Source organism: Giraffa tippelskirchi, chromosome 2 (genome assembly GCF_054371585.1).
Source record: "Giraffa tippelskirchi isolate mGirTip1 chromosome 2, T2T-mGirTip1v1.2.pri, whole genome shotgun sequence".
Taxonomy (NCBI): domain Eukaryota; kingdom Metazoa; phylum Chordata; class Mammalia; order Artiodactyla; family Giraffidae; genus Giraffa; species Giraffa tippelskirchi.
The window spans coordinates 43926057-43953764 of NC_137276.1; the positions used below are offsets into that span (position 1 = coordinate 43926057).

Sequence of the window (27708 nt, forward strand, 5' to 3'; positions counted from 1 at the left end):
GGAGCCAAAGCAAAAACAACACCCAGTTGTGGATATGACTGGTGATAGAAGCAAGGTCCGATGCTGTAAAGAGCAATATTGCATAGGAACCTGGAATGTTAGGTCCATGAATCAAGGCAAATTGGAAGTGGTCAAACAGGAGATGGCAAGAGTGAACGTCGACATTCTAGGAATCAGCGAACTAAGATGGACTGGAATGGGTGAAATTAACTCAGATGACCATTACATCTACTACTGTGGGCAGGAATTCCATAGAAGAAATGGAGTAGCCATAATAGCCAACAAAAGAGTCCAAAATGCAGTCTTGGATTGCAATCTCAAAACTTGGATACACTATCAAAAACGACAGAATGATCTCTTGTTTGTTTCCAAGGCAAACCATTCAACATCACGGTAATCCAAGTCTATGCCCCAACCAGTAATGCTGAAGAAACTGAAGTTGAATGGTTCTATGAAGATCTAAAAGACCTTTTAGAACTAACACCCAAAAAAAGATGTCCTTTTTATTACAGGGGACTGGAAGACTGGAATGCAAAAGTAGGAAGTCAAGAAACACCTGGAGTAACAGGCAAATTTGGCCTTGGAGTACAGAATGAAGCAGGTCAAAGGCTAACAGGATTTTGCCAAAGAATGCAGTGGGCATAGCAAACACCCTCTTCCAACAACACAAGAAAAGACTCTACACATGGACATCACCAGATGGTCAACACTAAAATCAGATTGATTATATTCTTTGCAGCCAAAGATGGAGAAGCTCTATATAGTCAGCAAAAACAAGACTGGGAGCTGACTGTGGCTCACATCATGAATTCCTTATTTGCCAAATTTAGACTTAAATGGAAGAAAATGGGCAAAACCACTAGACCATTCAGGTAAGATGTAAATCAAATCCCTTATGATTATACAGTGGAAGTGACAAATAGATTTAAGGGACTAGATCTGATAGACAGAGTGCCTGATGAACTATGGACAGAGGTTCATGACATTGTAGAGGAGACAGGGTAAAGACCATCCCCAAGAAAAAGAAAGGCAAAAAGGCAAAATGGCTGTCTGAAGAGGCCTTACAAATAGCTGTGAAAAGATTGGAAGTGAAAAGCAAAGGAAAAAAGAAAAGATATACCCATTTGAATGCAGAGTTCCAAAGAATAGCAAGGAGAGATAAGAAAACCTCCCCCAGTGATCAGTGTAAAGAAATAGAGGAAAATAATAGAATGGGAAAGACTAGAGATCTCTTCAAGAAAATTAGAGATACAAAGGGAACATTTCATGCAAAGATGGGCTCAATAAAGGACAGAAATGGTATGGACCTAACAGAAGCAGAAGATATTAAGAAGAGGTGGCAAGAATACACAGAAGAACTGTACAAAAAGATCTTCATGACCCAGATAATCACGATGGTGTGATCACTCACCTAGAGCCAGACATCCTGAAATGTGAAGTCAAATGGGCCTTAGGAAGCATCACTACGAACAAAGCTAGTGGAGGTGATGGAATTCCAGTTGAGCTCTTTCAAATCCTGAAAGATGATGCTGTGAAAGTGCTGCACTCAATATGCCAGCAAATTTGGAAAACTCGGCAGTGGCCACAGGACTGGAAAAGGTCAGTTTTCATTCCAATCCCAAAGAAAGGCAATGCCAAGGAATGCTCAAACTACCGCACAATTGTACCCATCTCACATGCTAGCAAAGTAATGATCAAAATTCTCCAAGCCATACTTCAACAATACGTGAACCGTGAACTTCCAGCTGTCCAAGCTGGATTTAGAAAAGGCAGAGGAACCAGAGATCAAATTGCCAACATCCATTGAATCATCAAAAAAGTGAAACAGTTCCAAAAAAACATCTATCTCTGCTTTATTGATTATGCCAAAGCCTTTGATTTTGTGGATCACAACAAACTGAGGGAAACTCTTAAAGAGATGATAATACCAGACCACCTTACCTGCCTCCTGAAAAATCTGTATGTAGGTCATGAAGCAATAGTTCGAACTGTACATAGAACAACAAACTGGTTTCAAATCAGAAAAGGAGTATGTCAAGGCTGTATATTGTCACCCTGCTTATTTAGCTTATATGCAGATTACATCATCAGAAACAGTGGGTTGGATGAAGTACAAGCTGGAATGAAAATTGCCAAGAGAAATATCAATAACCTCAGATATGCAGATGACACCATCCTTATGGCAGAAAGTGAAGAACTAAAGAGCCTCTTGATGAAAGTGAAAGAGGAGAGTAAAAAAATTGGTTTAAAGCTCAACATTCAGAAAACAAAGATCATAGCATCCAGTCACATCACTTCATGACAAATAGATGGGGAAACAGTGGAAACAGTGGCTGACTTTTTTTTTTTTGAGCTCCAAAATCACTCCAGATGGTGATTGCAGCCATGATTTAAAAAAATGCTTGCTCCTTGGAAGAAATGTTATGACCAAAATAGACAGCATATTAAAAAGCAGAGACATTACTTTGTCAACAAAGGTCTGTCTACTCAAGGCTATTGTTTTTCTAGTAGTCTTGTATGGGTGTGAGAGTTGGATTATAAAGAAAACTGAGCACAGAAGAATTGATGCTTTTGAACTGTGGTGTTGGAGAAGACTCTTGAGAGTCCCTTGGACTGCAAGGATATCCAACTGGTTCATCCTAAAGGAGACCAGTCCTGAGTATTCATTGAAACTACTGATGCTGAAGCTGAAACTCCAACACTTTGGCCACCTGATGCAAAGAGCTGACTCATTTGAAAAGAGCCTGATGATGGAAAAGACTGAGGGCAGGAGGAGAAGGGGACAATAGAGGGAGAGATGGTTGGATGGCATCACCGACTCATTGGACATGAGTTTGGGTAAACTCCGGGAGTTGGTGCTGGACAGGGAGGCCTAGCTTGCTGCAGTTCATGGGGTCGCAATGAGTCGGACATGACTGAGCGACTGAACTAACTGACTAAATATAAGTTTCAATTGTTCTTTGCATTAATACTGCTTTTTAAATCAGCCCTATACATATTATTTTGCTTGTTGAAATTCTAAAAGTAGACAGATTTCTAGGATCATTGCTTTCTCTCTATTGTCAGTTCAGTTCAGTTCAGTTCAGTCGCTCAGTTGTGCCCAACTCTTTGCAACCCTATGAATCACAGCACGCCAGGCCTCCCTGTCCATCACCAAATCCCGGAATTTACCCAAACCCATGTCCATTGAGTCGGTGATGCCATCCAACCGTCTCATCCTCTGTCGTCCCCTTCTCCTCCTGCCCCCAATTCCACCCATGAAAACTAACCTTTTCCAGTCCTGTGGCCACTGCTGAGTTTTCCAAATTTGTTGGCATATCGAGTGCAGCACTTTCACAGCATCATCTTTCAGGATTTGAAAGAGCTCAACTGGAATTCCATCACCTCCACTAGCTTTGTTCGTAGTGATGCTTTCTAAGGCCCACTTGATTTCACATTTCAGGATGTCTGGCTCTAGGTGAGTGATCACACCATCGTGATTATCTGGGTCATGAAGATCTTTTTGTACAGTTCTTCTGTGTATTCTTGCCACCTCTTCTTAATATCTTCTGCTTCTGTTAGGTCCATACCATTTCTGTCCTTTATTGAGCCCATCTTTGCATGAAATGTTCCCTTTGTATCTCTAATTTTCTTGAAGAGATCTCTAGTCTTTCCCATTCTGTTGTTTTCCTCTATTTCTTTGCATTGATCGCTGAGGAAGGCTTTCTTTTCTCTCCTTGCTATTCTTTGGAACTCTGCATTGGGATGGGAATATCTTTGCTTTTCTCCTTTGCTTTTCACTTCTCTTCCATTCCCAGCTATTTGTAAGCCCTCCTCGACATGCTATTATCAGTACAATTTATTTAGTTGCAGGCATGTGTGTGAGGTTAATCAAGTAGGTATTTTAGATTGTGACATATATCATACTTCTCTTTCTATAACATTCATGACTCTTCAGAGGAAAAATGTACTTTCAGCTCATTTTAATCCATTAGGTCTAGTTTAATTTAGCACCTTCTAAGAGCCAAATATTGAGCTGGGTAGTGTGATTTATGAGATCAATATAACTGAGTCTCTGCTTTCAAAAATTTTGAATAAGTGGAAAAATTCAATATACTTTAGTAAGCACCACCAAAAGTTATGCACCAAATACGATGGACCATGAGTATGAGACATTTATGACATAGAAAAGTTTAGAAAATGCTTTTTCTGGCGGAGATTATTGTTGGCTAGAATTTTCAAGGATGAACTATCTAAATCAAGCATGAAGAAAGAAGAAACCACGGCAGGGGGCATGAGCAGAGGCAAATGGATATGGGAGAGTTCTGAGAACATACGTCAGTAATCACAAGGAGGACGGTATTCTTGGAGGTGAAGCTGTATGAGCAGTAATGGGAAGTGTGCCTTGTTTGCTGCATCGATGGACATTTACTATTGAACTGTGCTTGTTAACACTGAACTGAATGCTTGTTAACAGACATCTCGGCAGTTACACTGAGGATAATTATGAGGGTTTTTAAGATTACTGTTAGGATAACATACTAAGAGGTTGTAACAATAGGTCAGATGACAAATAATCAGAGCCTGACTGTGATTGTTTTGGAGAGAGGGGAAATTTTGAGAACTGTTTGAAGCATGAAAAATTATCAAGATTGGTGATTGACTGGTTATGGACAGTTAGGGAGAAAGAGAAGTCTGATATGTCTCTTCGATTTGGCCTGGGAATAATGAACTGAAACCCAGAATTCAGGAACAGAAAACCTTACTGAGGAAGGCAAAAATAAGGTTTCAATCTTAAACATGTTGAATTTGAGGTACCCACAGGTCACTCAGTGGGTTTGTTTTACAGGCAAATGTCTATTTCAGGCGGTAGGCTGAAGGAGTAGAAGAGGTTAAGGATGCAGCTGTGGAAGACATCAGCATCTAAGGGTGATTAAAACTGTGGGCTTTAATGTCAGTAGGATTTCCCTTCCAAAAAATGTGTAGGATTGAAACAAACGAGAAGACGTCTCCAATACCCAAAGATTTTTTTGGAGGTGATGGTTATGTTTTTACCTTGATTGCAGTGATGGTAACACAAGAGTACATGTATATTTCCCAACTCAAACTCACCAAATTGTATACATTAATTATCTGTCCCTTTTTGTATACCTGTTATACCTCAATAGAGATATGGGGGGAAAAGGATTAATACAGTATTTATTTTAAAAAGGTTTATGAAGAAACAGATAAAGAAAGGCAAAAAGAACCAGATATGCTTAAACATGAAAACCAGGAGCAAACAGGTAGCAGAATCTCATGAAGGAGAATGTGAGATCCATCTCACAACAAATACAACAGTGAAGTTTTTCAGATAAAGGTGACGTTTAGCTATAAGGAGGTTGTTGGTTACTGTGGGGTTGAGGATGGATATCATTCATTATGCATCTGGTATTATACAACTGTGAATATTTATATGCACATACATGTATGCATGCATAAATGTATCTATTATGATAGCTGACAGTAAGACTAAAAACTGGTGAAAAATAGATTCCAAGTAAACATTGTAAAAATATATGCATAACATTTTCTAATCTATTTATGAACTGCTAATTGAATACCAGAAAAATCACCAAGCTTCAAAAATATTCACAAGCAATAGGTAAATCTCTACTACAAATATTTTAGGCAGCAGCATTAAAATGGACATCATTAAGTTTTCAAATTTTGTGGGTTTCTTTTCTTTACTTGACTGAGTATAGTGTTTGCATTATATGGTTTGACTTGACAAAAGAACCCATAAAAATCCCCACTTGTGGCCCACTTAAAAAAGAAATATTATAGTTTTAGGCACTGCTGAACATCACGCTGAGCTACAAAAAATAAATAAAACACTATAAAGCTCCCCACCTTCATTTCACTTTTAGATCACCACATAGAGACACAACAAATACATTAATCAAAGACAGACCACTGAGATTCAGATATATTTTGTTAAATATCAAATTGTATAGTTGAAGGAAAGATCAATTCCTTTTTAAAAATGACACTATTGCTACCCTTCTAAACGCTGCAGTTTACTAATGATTTTCAAACTGCTTTAAGGGTTTCAAACTGAATCACTACCACTTCATCCCAGCTGAGATTTAGAATGCAAATCCCACAATAGGAATACATTTATATTTCAGGTTAAATAAATTGCGCCTCTTTTATTTTAGAACTGGAAGAACATCTTGTTGACTCAGAGCTCTATTTCTGTTACTTAGAGCGAAAAGAAGTCAGTTCAGCATAAGAATTTCTACAAGGCATTAATTGGAAGTTCGCTGGGAAGAGGCACACTCTGTATTGTATACAATGCTGAGAACCTTTTTTAACCTTAACAGGCAATGTTGTTTCCAAGTAAGCCTTCTTAGCTGCCTCTGTGCAAGCATGCATGCCCAGAGCTACTGTGAAAATGGACATGAAGAACTGAAAAATAATTCTAGCCCCTAAGAACTCAGTGAGACGCTATCATGAAGGCTAGACATCTTTGATACGAGCTCCAAAATTTCTCTCAGGTGCCATCCCCTCAGTCTCCAGTGACCCAAAATATGCACACAGAGTCATGTGTTGAAGCACTGACAGCAGCCAAGTATTTTCTACATGAAAATATCCTCTCATTTCCCCTCGATAAGCTAGAGTTTATCAGAAGGTATAAGCATCATGATCCCCTACTTCCCAAGACCCAGGGTTCATAATGGGACCAATCTCATCTGCCTGGTTCTTACATGTTAGATCCTTCCATTTTAAGAATAAATAGGATTTGGTCAATACACCCAAGCAGTTTACCAAACTTGTTTAAAATGACATAATCCCAACCACAGATCCAGCTTTACCCTCAAGTATTTACCCTATTTGGGCTTCCCTGGTGGCTCAGAGGTAAAGAATCCACCTGCAGTGCGGGAGACCTGTGTTCAATCCCTGCATTAGGAAGATCCCCTGGAGGAGGGCATGGCAACCCACTCCAGTATTCTTGCCTGGAGAATCCCCATGGACAGAGGAGCCTGGTGGGCTACAGTCCATAGGGTCACAAAGAGTCGGACATGACTGAGAGGCTAAGCACATACACATTTACACTATTTAACAGTAAGTAAATACATGCATACATACATGCGTGTTCAGTTGCTAAGTTGTTTGACTCTTTGAAGCCCCATGGACTATAGCCTGCCAGGCTTCTCTGACCATGGGATTTCCTAGGCAAGAACATTGGAGTGGATTGCCATATCTTTCTCCAAAATACATACATACATATTTTTAATATTTCTTCTCTGTTGCATAATCTCTCTCTTATCTTCTGCTGGCTATCTGTACAGCCAAGGATTTGGGATCAGCTGAGAATTCTTCAGGAGCTGGTGTGAGGCCTCTTATATCTCAGCCCCATTCTGAAGACAACCTGCTGGCATGCTTGTAGTCCAGATTCAGATCATACTTACAGATCTAAAGTCTATCTCCACTGAAATATTACAAAGGGTACTAAGCAAAACATTACACTGACAAGTAAAGTCTTTTTATCAGTGGCTGTTTAATTAGGATTCCTGATTTTTCTCACCTGAACTCAACATGTGCTAACCGATTTTCTAGAATTCCTCTAAGCAAATCTTCTATTATTGACAGTCTCTTGACTTATTCTCAAATTGCCTCCTCAGCTCAATTCTGTCTTGTATCACATCTACATGGTATATTTATTTCCTTTTTAGAATCTTACTAATTTGTTAAATCACTGCAGATGATACATAAATGCAGATGATTCCCATGAATCCTGACAGAATCCCCTAAGTCCTTTGTGGTGTTTTTCATTTCTTTGAATAAATAATCTGTATGGCACGTTTGACATTTCACATAGAGACACATAGTCTAATCTTACTGTGCAGCTTAGTTGGTAAAGAATCTGCCTTCAATGTAGGAGACCCAGGTTTGATCCCTGAGTTGTGAAGATTCCCCTTGAGAAGGGAATGGCTACCCACTCCAGTATTCTTGTCTGGAGAATTCCTTGGACAGAGGAGCCTGGTAGGCTATAGTCCATGTGATCACAAAGAATCAAACATGACTGACTAACACTTTTACTTTTAGTCTTATATACATTTTTGCAACATCTTTACTGCTACCATATGCATTTGAGAATATGGAAAAGATTCTCAAATTTAAGCATGGTGAACTCCATCTGTGTATAGTAAGTTCTACATTAAAAAAAATAATCTTAGCCAGACTATTACTCAGTCATAAAAAATAGTGAAATAATGCATTTGCAGCAACATGGATGGACCTAGAGTTCACCACACTAAGTTAAGTAAGGCAGATAGAGAAAAACAAATATGGCATTACTTATATGTGGAATCTAAAAAAAAAGAAATGATACAAATACACTTATTTACCAAAAAGAAATAAAATATGGTTTCCAAAGAGGAAAGGTAAGAGGATAAATTAGGAGTATGGGATTAGCATGCACATATTACTATATATAAAATAGATAACCAATAAGGGCCTATTATATAGCACAGGGAACTATACTCAATATTTTGTAATAATCTATAAAGAAAAATATTACCTAACCTTGACCTCTGACCACTTCCTAGAGATATACAATTGATCTAAGCTGTACCAATTTTTGAAACTTGAATGGACTGACACTGGTTGAAGCCGCTACATTAATGGAAGTGTCCATAATCTCCAGTTGTTGAGGCCTCCATGGACTGTGACCCATGGAGACCATTGTCACCACTAGGTCACAGAGGTGGGGATAGGAGAGAGGTTCATTGCTGCTTCAAGGCCAGGATCTTGGCAGTGGGTGTCCATGGCTAGGGCTCTGGAGTTCTGCAGTACACCCCTCTCTGTCTGTTCTGTTCCTCCCAGCTCACTTGGCAGCCCCGTGGCCAGAAGACCCGAGGGAGAAAACTGTGACTTACCTTTTACCACACTCTGCCCCAGGATCACTGCCAGGCTGACAGAGCTGAGTAGGACCTTTAATTGCACTAAAGATTTTGTGCTAAGCATCACAGTCCGTGGGGTTGCAAGAGTTGGGCATGAATTAATGAATAAACCAGCACCACCAACCGCGATGGTGGGACTCACTTAGAGCCAGACATCTGGAAGTGTGAAGTCAAGTGGGCCTTTGGAAGCATCACTACCAACAAAGCTAAAGAAGGTGATGGAATTTCAGCTGAGTTATTTCAAATCCAAAAAGATGATGCTGTGAAAGTGCTACATGCAATATGCCAGCAAATTTGGAAAACTTGGCAATGACCACAAGACTGGAAAAGGTCAGTTTTCATTCCAATCCCAAAAAAGGGCAATGCCAAAGAATGTTCACACTATAGAACAACTGAACTCATTTCACATGTTAGCAAAATAATACTCAAAATTCTCCCAGCCAAGATTCAACAGTATGTGAACTGAGAAATTCCAGATGTTCAAGCTGGACTTAGAAAAGGCAGAGGAGTCAGAGATCAAATTTCCAGCATCTGTTGGATCATAGAAAAAGCAAGAGGATTCCAGGAAAGCAGCTACTTCTGCTTCCTTGACTATGCTAAAATTTTTGACTTTGTGAATCACAACAGACTCTGGAAAATTCTTAAAGACATTGGAATACCAGACCCCCTCACCTGCGTCCTGCGAAACCTGTATGCAGGTCAAGAAGCAACAGTTAGAACCAGACATTTAACAACAGACGGGTTCAAAATTGTGAAAGGAGTATATCAAGGCTGTATATTGTTACCCTGCTTATTTAAATTCTATGCAGAGTACATTATGTGAAATGCCAGGCTGGTTGAAGCATAAGCTGGAATCGAGATTGCCAGGAGAAATATCAATAACCTCAGATATGCAGATGACACCACTTTTATGGCAGAAAGTGAAGAGAAACTAAAGAGCCTCTTAACGAAAGTGAAAGAGGAGAGTGAAAAAGCTGGCTTAAAACTCAACATTCAAAAAACAAAGATCATGGCATCCAGTCCCGCCACTTCATGGCAAATAGATGGGGAAACAATGGAAACAGTGACAGACTTCTTTTTCTTGGGATCCAAAATCACTCCAGATGGTGACTGAAGCCATGGAATTAAAAGACACTTGCTTCTTGAAAGAAATGCTATGACAAACCTAGACACCATATTAAACAGCAGAAACTACTTTGTCAACAAAGGTCCATCTAGTCAAAGCTATGGTTTTTTCAGTAGTCATGTATGGACGTGAGAGTTAAGCCATAAAGAAGTCTGAATGCCAAAGAATCGATGCTTTTGTGCTCTGGTGTTGGAGAAGACTCTTGAGAGTCCCTTGGACTGCAAAGAGATCCAACCAGTCAATCCTAAAGGAAATCAATTCTGAATATTCATTAGAAGGACTGATGCTGAAGCTGAAGCTCCAATACTTTGATCACCTGATGCAAAGATCTGACTCACTAGAAAAGACCCTGATGCTGCAAAGATTGAAGGCCAGAGGAGGAGGGGATGACAGAGGATGAGATGGTTGTATGGCATCACTGACTCAATGGACATGAGTTTGAGCAAGCTTCGGGAGTTGGTGAAGAACAGGGAAGCCTGGCATGCTACAGTTGATGGGGATGCCAAGAGTCAAACAACAACAACAACTGAACAACAACTGAGCAACTGAACAACAACAATAACAACTTGAGCCATTTAATGAAATTAATGTATTATATAATTATCATTAGGTAACAACAGGAGACCATTACAAGGCATCAAAATCCCATCCTTTGAACATTACAACTTCTCTGGAACTGTGCTGAATCAGTTGGATGCACCTTCTTTGGTTGTCTTCTTTCTCCTTTGTACTTTCAAACTCATTTTAATCTTTATGAAAACATGCTATTGCCTAAAAATCAGGACAATTATTGCTTTATCATATTGTGAGTGCTGAAGTCTATATTTCAATTTTTAATGCTAAAAAGTTATAGAGATCATTTAATATCAAATTTAAGAACTAAAGGATAATAAAGAAAAAATAATGCTATAATTATTTCAAGATAAAGAATCCCTAGGCAAAATGGCAAAAAAAGTTAAAAGAAAGAAAAAAAATAAAATTAAAAATCAATCAGCATGCTAAAGTCTATGTATGTGTTATGAGCTGTTGGCTCATATGTGTTATTCTCTATGGGCTTTACTTAGTTCTCCAATGTTAATTAAATTAAAAGAAATGGAAAGATAATTTTCCTAAATTTCCAGTGTCTGTTTATTTTATCTGAATACTTGCTAGATATTAAAAAATAATTCGGTTTCATCAAAGTGGCATCCTAGAGTGACAACGGTAATTTAATTTTCATTATGATTAGACTATTATATTAGTTCAAGCTTCAATGTCTGGAATATTATATTTGCCTTCCAGTTCAGCTTTCTGTATTTATAATCTCCTATTACAATCTACTCAGGAGAAACCATTATAAAATAATAATCTAGCGGTGCCCCATCTCAGACCCTCTAGAGGTTCCCTCAGCACCATCTGCAATATGGCATAGAGAAACATTTATGATATGGCATAACTTACTTAATGTAATTATGACATGTCACATGCTGCCATTTATCTATGAGTTTATCCATGCTGTCACCTTTCTTTCGAAAGGAAACCCCTAACCCCTCCCAATTTCCTTCTCACCAGTATGCATCCTTCATGAGTCAACTTCAACATCACCCTCTTTCTCTGTTTTCCGCACATGCCCCTCATAGATTTAGTCACCTTGTTTGATTGGTGTAACAGAAGCTGTCAATGGCCCACGCATGTCCCTCAAAGTAAGTATTCACTCTGGGCAACTACCCTCTGCTAGTAACTGCAGTCTCACTGAAAGGCCTTACATCAGATTTGCAGAGAACTGGTTGCTTGGAGGCAGGAAGTGCAGAAAATATGTCCCCATCCACAGCATCACTGACCAAGAACCCTCAGGTTTTAGTGTGTGAAATTACCAGTGCCATCACTCTCAGGATCAGTAATTCTGGGGAATGTGTTTCGTGTCATTTCGCAGAATTTGCCCTGTGGATTAAGCTCAAGTTCTCTTAATTGCAGCTGGTTACCTGCAATTCCTTTATTGGTTTCCTTCTCTTCTCTGCATCACTTCCACTTCCTCACTTCTCTACAGCATTACTTTAAGGTCTCAGAAAGAAACTATTTATACTGAAACTTTTGTCTCTAGGTTTTTTTTTTTTTTCTTTTCTTTTCCTTGTAGAATCCTCAGTAAAACTTTTCCTCCAGAAGTATCATGTGGGATTCTGGAGTTGAATGGCTTGTTGGCCACATGACATCAAGGCCATCTGGCATGTTGTAACAAAAAAATTACAAAACTTTCTCTTGTGGTGAAGTAGAAAGGCATAAGGGAATACATGCCTCTCATCAATTTCTCCAGGATTTGAGAAATATAGTGACACTCATAATGACAATGACTATTGAGTTGATGGTTGTTACAAGTATTGTCAGTGCTCTCAGAAAAAAAAACTGATGAGCCCAAGCCTAAATAAGTTCTCCATGACAGCATTTAAAGACACATCCTCTTTTAAAGTTAGAGAGGAGATTGGACTGAAAAATGGACCTTTTGCTTAACTGTAATAGTAGTTGAATTGTAGAGATTAACTGCAAAGCACCAGCAAATTTCTTTTTTATAACTCCAGGGTCTGAGAGGAAAGAGGTAGGATCCTAAAACCTGAACTTGGGAAAGAAAGTGTATTCTTTCTTTGTACAGAGACCACAGAGATGCCTTATCTGAGGTCAACACTCCAAAATACATGTATGTTCCTTCAAAAATTTCCTTCATCTTATGGTTTCTAGACCACTATGTTCAAGACCAGGCATGCCCTAACTGAAAAATAGCATTGTCTCTGATTTAATAAAAACGAATTGTTCATCAAAAGGGTAACAAAAACTGGCTAATATTTCCAGTTAGAAATTAAGACAACATGTCTAGGAATGAGTGCTGAGTACACTGGACAGGAATGAGTCTGAAATATAAGGTACACTTGTTATTTAGTCACTAAGTCGTATCTGACTCTTTTGCAACCTTATGGACTGTAGCCCGCCAGGCACCTCTGTCCATGGGATTTTCCAGACAAGAATACTTGAGTGGGTTGCCATTTCCTTCTCCAGATTATCTTCCAGAAGGAGGGATCGAACCTGAATATCCTGCATTGGCATGTGGATTCTTTAACACTGAGCCACCAGAGAAACCCATGAGGTACACAGGAGATGTTAAAAATATGTTTACATAAGCAAATGACTTTACATTTAAACATTTGTGTTTTGGGTATGCAATTCCAAATTTATGCTTAATGGTACTACTAGCGCCACCTGGGAAGCCTGTGGATAATTACATACTTCTCTAAAAATGCTTTCTTGTAATTTCAGGAAATAAAAATATATATTAAATAAGAAAATAATACTCTCAAATAAATCAATGTTTAAATTACACAATGGTCATAAAATATAAATCAACAAGCTTAAAAACTTAAACAGAAATGCACACAATACTATTAATAAAAAAAAGTCTTGAAGGTTATCCAGCACAGTGATCAAGGATGAATGCACTTTATTACCATCTTGCCTTATCCCCAAGTGATTTTGCTGATTGCTTTCAAATAATTCTGATGTCCATCATTTAACACATGGCATTAGTTGAATCTCTTTTCAAATTAAAGTGTAAAAAAATTACTCACTTATAAAGAATACATTTAAGATACATATATATACTCCACTTACCCTTACTTGACCCACAAAGGCATTGGCTTCTTCTTCTACCACTGACAGATTTCTGGGCAGATAGGGATCAAACACTGGTGCATTGTCATTGACATCTGTCACCACCACATTTACTGTGGCAGTTGAGGTCTTAAAGATAAAAAAAAAAGTGATTAAATGTGAGAGGAGTTATTTTTACTTTGATGTCAGTTAATTGGTTACCCGGGCATTTGTCTATCTGAAAAGCATTTCATTACCATCCCTATTCCTTAGCTTTCCAAAAAAAGACAAGGGAAAAAAGGAAGCTTGTGATCTTCAAACACCTCAAAAAATAAATAAATAAATAAAAGTCAGATGGGGAAAACAAATGATGACATTAAAGGGCAAGCATCTTCTTGAAAATGTCAAGTATTTCCTGGAGGCTTACTTTCAGAAAGTGCTTTTACCTTTATCTTGTTCACATTTTATGGGTGATGAGCTTTTGTTTATATACACATGCACCTCTTTTTCTCTGAAATGTAACATTTCTGCAACTTTTACCATGTACATGTTGCACTGTTCAAAAATATAACTAGTGCATTATAAGACAGCATGGTATATCAAATGGGTATTTTCAGGTAAGAAAATACTACCAGAAAATACTACATTAGTAATTTTCTAATACACATCTAAACCAAATGTTTTAATATCATACACCACTAATTAACAACAACAACAACAAAAAAACCTTATGGTTATACAGCCTAAGGAAATGGTAAGTGGGCAACTTTACCAGTGGTATGTGCTTCCTGGTTAAAAAGTGAAATCTCTGGCCTGATGCAACCTGAGAATATAATTTAGGTCAATGACTTTTGCACAATCAAGGAACATCTTCATACGTGATGCAAACTGGAAACTGCTCTTTCTGATCAAAGCCTGAGTATAGTTTATGCCCTCCACCCATCTCTGTCACATGGTGGGGAAGATCACAGAAGGCTGAGACCAAAATTAGAGAAAGCAAGGATGCTAGGCTGGAAAATGAAAAACCCATTATGCTATGATGCTATGATGTTAAATATTTAATAACATGCAAATAAAAAGTAGGAGGAAAAAGCAGGATGAAACTATCATGGGCAAATTATTTACATTTCTTTTTAAAAAACACACAAAAAAATTATCCTAATCTGTTTAAGTGAGATGTGGTGAAAGACTAGAGAGCTGAACATAAAGAAATGACTTAGAGGAAGTGAGTATGAAGAAATTTTGCAGTGGTGATGGGACTGTGGATGGGTCAAAAAACTGGATTTCCTAACTACTAAGACCCAGATAACGACGATGGTGTGATAACTCACCTAAAACCAGATATCTTGGAGTGAGAAGTCAAGTGGGCCTTGGGAAGCATCCCTACAAACCAAGTTAGTGGAGGTGATGGAATTCAAGCTGAGCAATGTCAAATCCTAAAAGATGATGCTGTTAAAGTGCTGCATTCAATATGCCAGCACATTTGGAAAACTCAGCAGTGGCCACAAACTAGGAAAAGTCAGTTTTCATTTCAATCTCAAAGAAAGGCAATGCCAAAAAAATGTGCAAACTACCGCACAATTGCACTTAAAACTCAATATTCAAAAACAAAGATTATGGCATTTGGTCCCATCATTTCACGGCAAAGCAATGGGGAAACATTGCAAACAGTGACAGATCTAATTTGAGGGGGCCCCAAAATCACTGCAGATGGTGACTGCAACCATGAAATTAAAAGACACTTGCTCCTTGGAAGTAAAGCTGTGACAAACCTAGACAGCATATTAAAAAGCAGAGATATTGTTTTGCTGACAAAGATCTGTCTAGTCAAAGCTATGTTTTTCAGTAGTCTTGTATGGATGTGAAATTTGGACTGTAAAGAAGGCTGAGTGTCAAAGGATTGGTGATTTTGAACTGTGGTGTTGGAGAATACTCTTGAGAGTCCCTTGGACTGCAAGGAGATCTAGTCAATTCTAAAGGAAATCAAATGAATATTCATTGGAAGGACTTATGCTGAAGCCGAATACTTTGGCCACCTGATGCAAAGAGCCAATTCATTAGAAAGTGCCCTGATGCTTGGAAAAATTGATGGCAGTAAGAGACGGAGACAACAGAGGATGAGATGGTTGGATGGCATCACTGACTCAATGGATGTGAATTTGAGCAGGCTCTGGGAGATGGTGAAGAACAGGGAAGCCTGGTGTGCTACAATCCTTAGGGCCAGAAAGAGTTGGACATGATTGAGTGACTGAGCAACAACAAAGGAAGAGAGGTCCTGGTAAATATCCCATCCTTCCTGTTGGGATAATTGAAGTTCTATCCTTTATGAGTAAACAATCAGCCTCGTGTCTCAGATGGTAAAGAATCTGCCTACATGCAGGAGACCCAGGTTCGATTCCTGGGTCTGGAAGATCCCCTTGAGAAGTGAATGGCAACCCACTCCCGTATTCTTGCCTAGAGAATTCCATGGATAGAGGAGGTTGGTGTTGGGGTCAAAAAGAGTCGGATATGACCAGTGAGTAATACTGCATAAGTTCTAGACCAGGCGTTACTCAGATCAAAACCCACTAGTCAAATTTTGGTTAGATTTATCTAATCTGTCCTTATTTTAAGAGATGTGTAGTAAATCTTTCGAGCAATATAATTTTATTCTCTCTATAAATTTTCATATATTATGTCCAGCAGTCTTTAAAAATTTACCATGCATAGGAGAGAATTTTTGGGTATTAATAATAGTTTACTTGTGTACTAGCTACATTGATAGGCTTATTTTGTGAAAATTTATACATTTATTCAGTATGTTTTGAATACATTTCTATATTTAAAACTCCAATAAAAATTTTCCTTAAAAAAATGTCAGAGACAAAGATAGGGCTTAGGGGGATGAAGAAGGGTGTGGGGGTTGAGAAGCCAGCAGGCAAGGGCATAGATGGAGGAGAGACAGATCATCATCTCATCCAGTGCCCTGAGTAGAACAGGAACAGCAATAATAAAAATGTCTTTCAATAAGAAAAAAAGAAGAAAAAAAAAAGAAATGTCAAAGAAAAGCAGAACAGTGTTGTACAGCCAAAGCCAGGAAGCAGACTAAACACCCACCAACTATTATATAATAGATTGTGTTTTTTGCTAAAATTAAATAACAAGTCATAGTAAGAATGTATAAACTACTATTATAAGTAGTCACATCAACGAATTTCATGAACATAAGGTTGAGTGTATGAGGTCAGACCCAATACGTACTACATGATTCCAAGTATATAAATTTCAAAGATAGGCAAAAATTCTCCAATGTGATAGAAGTCAGGATAGGGATCATTTTTGTGAAGAAGATAGAGTAGGGCTTGAATGACTGTAAGGCTGGGCTCCTGGGGTGTTAATTTCTGTTTCTCGCTCTGAATGGTGACCATACAAGTGTTTTCACTATGTTAAAATTCATTACGTTGCACAATTATGGTCTGTTCACTCTCCATGAAATCATTTATTTTAAAGGATTCACACACACCAACTTACAATGGTGTGTAGATATATATGGATATGCATAAATTCAGATGTTATATGATTAGGTGAAATACAGATCCTGTTATTTTATCCTTTTGACTTTTATCAATTTATTAATATATTCTCCAAAATTTCTTTAAGAGAGCTACATTGCTTTAAAAACAAAAATCAGTTTAACAAATATTATATCTTATTTAAAAGTTGTGTTACTGTTAAAGCCAGTAAAACGATGTGTCTTTATGGTAGCAGTAGCTCCCAATGTGCCTTAGGGTGAATGAGACATTAAAATGGACAGCCTGGACCTCAAATCCAAGAGCTGCCACATTAGAGTTTGCTGACCTTCTTTCTAACTGCTTGCATAAAGTGCCAAACTATCTGTATTTCCCTGTCAACCTACTGTACTGATGTCCATCTTATTCTTTAAACTTCTGATTATTAACACTATGGAGTGGTATGATTTTAGGTTATACTGGGTCTTGAAAGGCTGTGCTCTGTAACTGAGCGATATAGATGAGAAATGATCACTAGGTGAGCTAAGAAATTAAAAAACAAGTCTACCATTTCTGTACTGATTTGGGCTGCAGTTTATGGACCATATAGATGTATTTCTCCATATCTTAGAGACTGTATATGAAGTAAAAAAGAGCCATTTATCTGGCAGAAATGTAATCAACACATATAAAATAACTTCCAGCTTATGTATTTCTTGGAAAGTGGTCTGAAGATTACTTGAATCATCATTAAAAATACAAATTTCTGGGCTACCCATTAGAAACTTTGACTCTATTATGCAATATTCAAATTATATCTTTGCAATTTATCTTACATACATTGCTGTTGATTCTTTTGACTTAAGAAAATTCCATTTACCAGGGTTCCGTGCTCATTAAATATCTTTCTTAAGAACAATCATTATTAAAGTTAAAATATTAATTTTACTATAAATCTACAAAGGACATACTTTTAAATGCTTACATAAGAAAAATGCTCTCAAAAATAAGACTATTATATTTTGTAATTATTTTATTCTTCAACCACCCACTATATGTGTACATGTATAAGTCAATTTCTAAAGTTATATAAATGATGAAGCTAACTGAAGAAGATTTTGTTTTAAATTTAAATGTTTCTTTCTCTACTGATACAAACTTCTGTAAATAAAACAAATTTGCTTAAAAGAATCAGAATTTTAAAACTTATTCATTCTTATAGAAAGAAAAGTTGGGGGAATTAGAAATGCTCAGTGTCCTGGCCAAGGAGAATTGAAATTAACAAGCAAATAACTGAAAAAAAAAAAAAAAAGTTCTAGAAAGAACTAAACCATTAATGCTAGCCAGAACTTATTTTCAGTTTTTGATGTGGGCAAAGTCACAAATAGTAGACTGATATGATGACAGATAGCTTATTTCTTTTCCATCTTTATTCTTGTCTAGGAAATCTTCCTTTTAAAGCCAGTGGTGGAAGGTCTTAGTGTTAATGGTATTATTTCCATTAATTTATGATTCATAACATGACATATATCAAATGGTTGAGCTAAAACCTCCTTATTACATTTACTTCACTTTAACTATACCCCCTTAATCTATGCTGAATAATTCCTCCCTTTCCATAGAATTTTCCCCCTCAGTTATTTCCCAGTCAATTTTCCCATCAATCTTTCATCATTAAGTCAAGTTTTCAATCATTTTCTTCTTAAGACCCTCACTGACTTCTTTACATATGTCTTACACAGGCACACTATATTAATTAAGGGGATTGAATTGTAAAAATTAATCTTAGACTTTATTTTTACTTATTTGTCTAATCTCTAAGTGCTTACACTTGGGTTTACTATTTACTAAAAGTGTTGTGTATATTTTATATTTCACATATAGCTGTTATCTAATGTTTGAAAAACAGCTTATGGGCAGACTGCAATTACCAAATTTAAATAATTATCCTTATCTATTTTTGTTATTTTTAATTAAGATTATAAAACTGCCTAGTATCAGTTTGTATGTTCTGACCATGATAAACTTTCCGCAGCAATTCTCTACAAATAAGTGTGAGGAGAGTATTATATGCTCCGTCAGTCTATTTTTTGATCAAAGAAGTATGTCCAATAAACTGGAGATATGCTGCTTTTGAGTTGGGTGAGTATTGCCTAGACACTTACACTGAATTTGAAATTATTTCCAGAGAACAATGCTGAGTTGACCCATAAGTGAAAGTAAAAGTCGCTCGGTTGTGTCTCTTTGCAACTCTATGGGCTGTAGCCTGCCAGGCTCCTCTGTCCATGGAATTCTCCATTCCAGAATACTGGAGTGGGTAACTGTTCCCTTCTCCAGGGGATCTCCCCAACCCAGGGATCAAACACAGGTCTCCCATATTGCAGGTAGATTCTTTATCATGTGAGCCAACAGGGAAGCCCATAAGCACTTGACTAAAGAAAAAAACCACTTTGTAACACCAAAATGGTGGAAAAAAAAGACTAATAAATCCTTGCCAACGAGTGCATTATCATATTACTTAAAGATTAGAATGGTGGTAGTTGTGGATAGGTGGATTGAATGCAACCAAATGATTTTAAAATACTCCTGCATAAGTAAGCAATTCATTTATTTTTAATATTGATTTTCAGATGCAAAGGAAATGAAATTTATCTTCTCTAGAATTATGGGCCCTTTTAAACCACTTCAATCATTAAGGATTAGTCAATATTCTACTGCTTACAAATAACCTGTGGAAACAGTCAACTTGGTTTCCTAAGAGCTTCACCATAATTTATACACAAATTACCTTCCACCCACTGTCCCCTGCCCTCAAAAAAGTGATACCGAGGAACTTGATTCCTACATGGTAAAACTCCAGACCTGCCAGGCTGAGCTGGTGATGGGCTCAATAAAATATCTTACACTAAGTTAGATTTCACTTTCCCCATAAATTGGGTAAGAAAGCTAATCCCAGGTGTCTATTATTCTATCAAGTCAAAAGTTTCAGCTCCATAACAAGTTCAGAGTATAGTTTCATCGGTTAAAAGAGCTCATTCAAGAAGAAAAACACTTCGAGTAATTTTAAGTAGCCTTTCCAAGTGAAAAAAAAAGATTAATTCACGAATTAACGATTGTAACAAACCATTTCAGAGGGTAGAACTATAAGGTTTTCTCAATTTCTTTAGTATTATTTTTAAAACCCTTTCCCCAAGAGAGTACTCACCCCATCTGGCCTTCCATCAGAAGCAGTGATGATCAGAATGTAGCGGTCAGTGCTTTCCCTGTCCAGGGCTTTCCCTAAGGTTAGAATCCCAGTACTAGTGACAGAGAAAACAAACAAACAGATGAGGCACAAAAAGATATTACATCACTGGGAGCCTTCCTACTATTGTGAACTACTCTTGACAGTTTCTTCCCCCTTCCACAAACGTAGCTTGAGTATTTAAGATGTTCGTTTCTAGGATTCATGCTGAAAATTGAAAAAAGGCTTTTAAAGCTGTTGAGCTTCTTAGCAATAATGAAAAATTACCAAACTAACTGAGGTAACTGGGTTTATTCTATAGCCTCCAAGGGGAGGAAAAATATTGCCTAATTCATCCTAGGAAGAAAGATATCTAACTTGTTTGTGATTATTTCCAAGGTAAAAGAGTCCATTAATCTTTGCTGCTGCAGCTGCTAAGTCACTTCAGTCGTGGCCGACTCTGTGCGACTCCATAGACGGCAGCCCACCAGGCTCCTCCGTCCCTGGGATTCTCCAGGCAAGAACACTGGAGTGGGTTGCCATTTCCTTTTCCAATGCGTGAAAGTGAAGTCACTCAGTCATGTCTGACTCTCAGGGACCCCATGGACTGCAGCCTACCAAGCTCCGCCGTCCATGGGATTTTCCATTAATCTTTAGCAATTCCAAAATCTTATGAGTAAAGAAGTGGTTTCTTTAATCTAGCAATAGATCACCATTCCCATTCATTGTCATATGTGTGACCACTATGGAAATGCAAACATCTAATTTAACCTTTGATAAAATTTAGAGATTAAAATTTATTTTTCCTTTTTTCTTTTTACAAATTTCAATATGACTGAGGCTTATTGTAGAAAATTGGAAAATACACAGTGGAATTATCAAAAATTTCACAGATACTGTGGTTTTGTTTTTAGTATTTCTTTTTTATTTTCTATTATAACCATATTTAGATATGTTATAGTTGCTTTCAAAAGAGCACTTAGGATTCATATTTACTTTCTTTTCAATATAATATAAGTTTATGAGCATTCATCCTCTCATTTTATATTTTATAAAAACAAATGCTTTTGTTGATATATTAACAATTTAACCATTTTGTTATTCTCTTGAGATTTAGACATTTCTTAAGCATTATGTATAATGGGAGATGAGCAGCCTTTGGGAAAATTCTCATACTTAGAGTATTTTTAAATCAACCTTTTCACTGTTTAGAATACATACTTTGAAATATTTAAGATTTTATCTTCCCAAGTAATTTGTTTTACAACAGTTTGTCACTTATAATGTCCTTTAAAACAAATTCTACATTTATGTCTTAGATATTCCAGTCTAATATTGTGTATGACATTTTAATTAAGGCCTAATAAGCATCTACTTTGAGGAGAGGTTACACTGATTTAACAAAACATTAAAATATTTTTCAAGTTAAAAGCACATTGTTTCTGTTAGATAAAAGGCTTTCATTTTAATGCAAGTGCTTTTGTCCCTACAGTGGAATTTAAACAATTCACACCATATATGCTAGTTGAGTACAGAGAGTCAATGCCAAGGAATCAAGATAAAAGTTGCAGTTATTCTATTTGTTTTATTGTTGTTATTAATATGGACTAAAAACAAAGTTGTAAACATATGGTATAACTGTAAAAAATTGACTTTGCTTCTGGTGCATTTTAAAATGTTTTGTTAAATAACTGAAGATCAATTCCCAGAGTAGTTCATAACAATCAGGTTTAGATCAACTTCCCACACTGTAAATGGTTTGAAAAATCTCATTCTAAAATGACATTCAAAGAGAAAAGTAAGACATTTATTACTTCTGAGACTTATTCACAAGTTAACTTAAGAAATAGAAAACTTGAAAACTTATCCACAGTACAATGAAAGGAAGAAAAAAAATTGAGTTACTGTTTTCCATTTTCCTCCTCAGTTTAAAGTTCAAGACTTTATCATTCCTTGTATATTAAATTAGAAAATCACTAGAAATTTATATTTTATAAGAATTTAAAGCCATATTATACCTAAATAGCTTATTTTTCATGGTCTCATGCTTATTATGGAAATAGTCCTTTGCTGAAGATAATATGTGCCTTGTGTCCCAGTGTAGTAGAGAGACAGGATACTTGCGAGATGGAAAAACAGAGAAATAGGTGATTGTCTTTTGGTATTTATAGCTGAAAGACTAGTTTATGAGTCCACACAAGCATCCTTTCATGAAATTCCAGAAATAACTGGAAAGGAGGACTCTGCTATCTGCTGGATGGAAGCTATAGGGCACAATACATTAGGCTGCATTTAGGAATGCAGCAAATCCTATCAGTAATACACTAAAAATATGTAAGACCCCCTCCTGGTAAAACATCAATAATGGTGCTAATTGCATTTTACATAACTGCAAATCTATTGCACAGGACTGAAATCAGTAAAAATGGTGACCCAGACAGCTTGAAGGGATGATCTCTCCAAAGAAATGTCGAAAAATGAAGCAACTTTGATAGGACTCTGGAAAATAGTCAAAGGTTGACAGCGCCCAAATGGAAGTAGATTTAAGAAAAAGGCAACTTAAAAAATTGCTGATAATAAAGATTTGTTCCCTTTTTACTTGTCCTTGCTGCATCTCTTTCTGACTTAAAGTGATCTTAAAAATGGTGATCAACATCCCCAGTGTGATACTCTAGTCCTTGTGTCTGAGGCAGCAAAACTACTCTTATTCACAAAGTATTGGGTTTCTCTATTCCAACTGGTCTTTTAAAGGCTGCCTGAAGGAATAACATAGCTTTTGTCTTTGTTTTGCCTAAAATACAGAATTCACTCAAGGCGAAATAGCAGTGGGTATTCCTGGAAAACAGTGTAAATCAGGGAGCAATTTGCAGTCACCTAAGGCAATAGATTGTGTTTGAGGCATAAAGTGGAAAACCAAAAGCCTGGAAGGGAAAACTGAGTAGATACTTTCTTGGAAATTTAGAGCATTCAAAAATGCCTAAGTATACTGGTGAATAGAATTGAGAGTCCATAAATGAACCTATATGTCTGTGACCAACTGATTTTCAAAAGAATGCCACGATCATTCAATAGTGAAAGAAAAGTCTCTTCAACAAATGGTTGCTGGGGCAACAGGAGAGTGACATGCAAAAGAATGTATTAAAAAAAACATATTAAAAAAACTCAAAATGGATCAACAATCTGTATGTAAGTACTGAAACCATAAAACTCTTAGACAAAACCGTAGAGATAAATCTTCATGATTTGGAGCTTGACAATGGAATCTTAAATATGATAAAAAGCATGAACAGCAAGAGGATAAAATATATATTGGGCTTCCTCAAAGTTAATTTTTTGTGTATGAAACTGCAATATCAATAAAGTGAAAAAAATCCTACAAAATGGGAGAAAATATTTACAAATCACATATCTGATAAGAGTCGATTTTCCAAACACATAAAGGACTTGGTACAACTCAAAAACAAAAGAAACAAACAATTCAGTTAAAAAATAGGCAAAGGATTTGAATAGATATTTCTCCAAAGAAGATACACAAATGGCAGATAAGCACATGAAAACATGCTCAACATCATTAGTCATCAGGGAAATAATAAATCAAAATTACAATGAAATACTACTTCACACTCACTGCTGCTGCTGCTGCTGCTAGAATGGCTATAACTAACAAAACAGGTGGGAAAAATAACGTGTTAATGAAAACGTGGAGGCATCGAAACCCTTCTACATTGCTGGTGGGAATGTAAAAAGGTTAAGTCACTATGGAAAACAGTTTGACAGTTCCTCAAAAAGTAAACAATTACCATCTTATGAACCCAGCAGTCACAATTCTGGGTATATATTCAAAAGAACTGAAAAAAGGAGCTTAGTATTGCAAAGTACACACACACACACACACACACACACACACACACACACACACACACACACACACACACACACACACACACACACACACGCACACATATACAGTATCCACAATAGCCAAAACAGAAAAGCAGTCCAAATTTCCATCAATGTATGAATGGATAAGCAAATTGCTGTGTATACGTGTAACAGAATATTATACAGTTATAAAAAGGAATGAAGTACAGAGATATGCTTCAACATGGAAGAACTCTGAAATCTTTAGGCCTAGTGAAAAAAGTAAGACACAAAATGTCACCGATTGTGTCATTCTGTTTACAGGAAATATCCAAAATAAATAAATCCACAGAAGTTGAACATAATTGGGTGATTGCCAGTGGCTGAGGAGAAGGGCAAGTAGGGAGGAACTGCTTAACGGGCTTGTGTTTCCTTTTGGGATGATGAGCATGTTATGGAATTAGATAGAACTGATAGTTGTAGAACATTGTGAGTCTACTAAATGCCACTGAATTTTTGACTTTAAAATAGTTAATTTTATACTATGTGAATTTAACCTCAATTATATTAACTATACTGCACAGAATTCCCTCACCCAACACTAAGGCCATAGTCCTAAAATGTATGGTGTTTGAGAAAACCAAGCTCTTTTAGACAATGAATTGGTTTGCCAAACTATAAAAATAGTGTTCAAAAGTTGCTTATACAACGTAGATTAAAAATAGTAGAGGTTATCTACTGCAAAACAAACCAACCTGCTATTTAAGTGTTCATTTTCTCCAAATGCATCATTTATTAGGAACTACTGCAGCAGCATAATTATGCATTGAAAGAGATTATCTCACAGGTTTCATGCTTTGTGTTCTATTCTTCCTTTAATCTTTTTCAATACATTCTACTAGTTGTGATTAACATTATTTACACTTACAAGTGTCTGTTTTTCACAGACTTATCATGCTGATATGGGCATCAGTTTTTCAGGTCTTAAAATGATAGAGAGGTTAGAGTGTAGTTCAAAATGTGTGATTGTTTCTAGTTTGATATGGCATTCTATGTTAAGCAGTAATTAGTGATTAACAAACACAGACCATTAGAAAGAGTTAGATACTGGTAGTAGTTTAGGGAGAAGATGATGGAGACATGAACTAGTAGTGTGAAAAGGATGACTGAGTATTTATTTTGAGAAGTAGAGTTGACAGAAAAAAAATTGCACATCTTTCTTATATATTAATCTTCAGTGTAGTTTAAACTGACATGAAAAACATAATCAAGCTTTAAATTTAGTGTCAAAATTAATGAGTCACAAAGAAGAAATAAAAGTGCCAGTGTAGATATAAAATCTTCAAAGAAAATTCTAACAAGGGGTAGAAATAACTCTGGGTTCTTCTGTTTAGCACTTAGCCTTTAAGTGTTACATCACATGCCTTGTGCTGTAATGATGATAATCAATAAGAATTCCTCAATCTCCTGCAATAAATTACTTATATATTGGCCATAATAGTTACAGAGGAAGTTTCTTTACATCTTGCTTAAATATTTACTTAATAGTGAATGTTTGCTGAACAAATATTTGATGAATAATATATAACTATTAGAACAGACATAAAGTTATTAATGCACTATGCTACAGAACCATAAAGATCTAACTGTTTAATACATGGTGCTAAATGATCTGCATAATGGATGATTGTTCTCTTTAAGGAACAAGCACTGTTCTGTAAAGAGGAAGTTTTCCCCTGGCCATATGCTGCTGCTGCTGCTTAGTCGCTTCAGTCGTGTCCGACTCTGTGCGACCCCATAGACGGCAGCCCACCAGGCTCTCCCATCTCTGGGATTCTCCAGGCAAGAACACTGGAGTGGGTTGCCATTTCCTTCTCCAATGCATGAAAGTGAAAAGTGAAAGTGAAGTCGCTCAGTCATGTCCGACTCTTCGCAACCCCATGGACTGCAGCCTACCAGGCTCTTCTGTCCATGGGATTTTCCAGGCAAGAGTACTGGAGTGGGGTGCCATTGCCTTCTCCGCCCTGGCCATATGACTAACCCACTAATCTAATTAAAATGCATATAACACTTCAACACTTAGTCAATCCATACTAGCATCGAAATGATTATTCATTACTACTAACGTTTTTAAAAAATTATAAAAATGTTTTGGTATATTTTTATTTCAATGGAAAAAAGGTAAAGTAATGGTATTATAATGATGATTATTGCTGACATTGGCATTATAGAATAAAATAATATAGTGTTTAATATAAACAATAAGCATGTACTTTTTTTGTTTTAGAAAGAAAATGTAACCAAGATCACTACTTAGATGAATTGAAGCATCTGATAAAAGAGAACATAAATTGTTTTCTATTATTTTTGGAGAGAGCACCCGAATTACTCAAATCCTTAAAACTTGTACAGACGTGGTGATGCAAATTTGCATAAGTATCCCAGAAGTATCGAAGGAAGCAGGAATTAAAGTATCAATTTTCTTCCATTTCAAATGTGTTGAAATATATTGCTAAGGGTCTAGACCAGCCTATACATATAAATGGGAACAAGAGCAATGTGGTGGCTGAAATAAAATCACCATAAGATAAAAGGCAATGTGCTCAGTGTACAGACCCTGAATCAAGAACGATCATCGAAAGAGACCATGCAATCATCACAGAGACCTGACCTATTCTAGCTGTCTGGCAGTAGTTTGCATTCAAGGACATTTCTGTCTGATTAGCTCAATTCAGAAAAAGAGCATGTTGCATTGGTATCTTTCACACCTTAAAGAACCTCTGATTCGCAGTTAGGTTGTTGTCTGTTTGGCTTCAAAATCATAAATGAGAAAGTAGAAGAGAACCACTTGCTAGGGTAGCACCACGAGTGAGAGTGTCTTTGATAAAACTGGTAGCTCATTAGATTTCACATCCAGCAGTTGTAAAATCCTTCATCATCAAGAGAAAAACAGATAAACACAGGAATGGAAATCCTTAACAGAGAAAAGTGGTGAAAGTTTCAGTATTTTCTTATTTTTATTGCCTTTATTAACATATCATTCACATATCATTGAATTCACCCATTTGAAGTATAAATTCAATAAGTTTAGTAGTTTAAGTATCACCAGAATCCATTTTAGAATATTTTCACCACCTTATCCATTAGTATCCACTCCCTATTCTCTGCCATCTCCCAGCCTCAGGAAACGTGTAGTCTACTTTTTGTCTGTATAGATTTGCCTGTTTTGGACATTTAATACAAATGGAATCATACAAAATGTGTTCTTTTGTGGTTTCTTTCATTTAGTATCTTATTTTCAAGGTTCATGCATGTTTCAGTACTTAATTCTCTTTACTGATGAATAATATTCCACCATATGAATACACATTTTGTTAATTTATTTCATCTATAGACAAACATTTGGGTTATTTTCCACATTTTGCCATTTTAAATAATTCTGTTATAAACATTTTTTGTACAACTTTTTAA

General features: G+C 36.6%; 1 protein-coding gene across 14 annotated transcripts in view; it reads right to left on the bottom strand.

Moving 5' to 3' along the window:
- The window catches only part of PCDH15 (protocadherin related 15), a 797082-nt gene that overhangs the window by 236403 nt on the left and 532971 nt on the right, over positions 1–27708 (bottom strand). For all 14 annotated transcript variants that reach the window (XM_081573683.1, XM_081573682.1, XM_081573681.1 and 11 more), the window contains 2 exons: positions 20359–20452; positions 13683–13815 (listed from right to left, as the gene is read on the bottom strand). In XM_081573683.1, coding sequence (XP_081429809.1) covers positions 13683–13815; positions 20359–20452 — 227 coding nt within the window. The remainder of the gene's footprint in view (positions 1–13682; positions 13816–20358; positions 20453–27708) is intronic.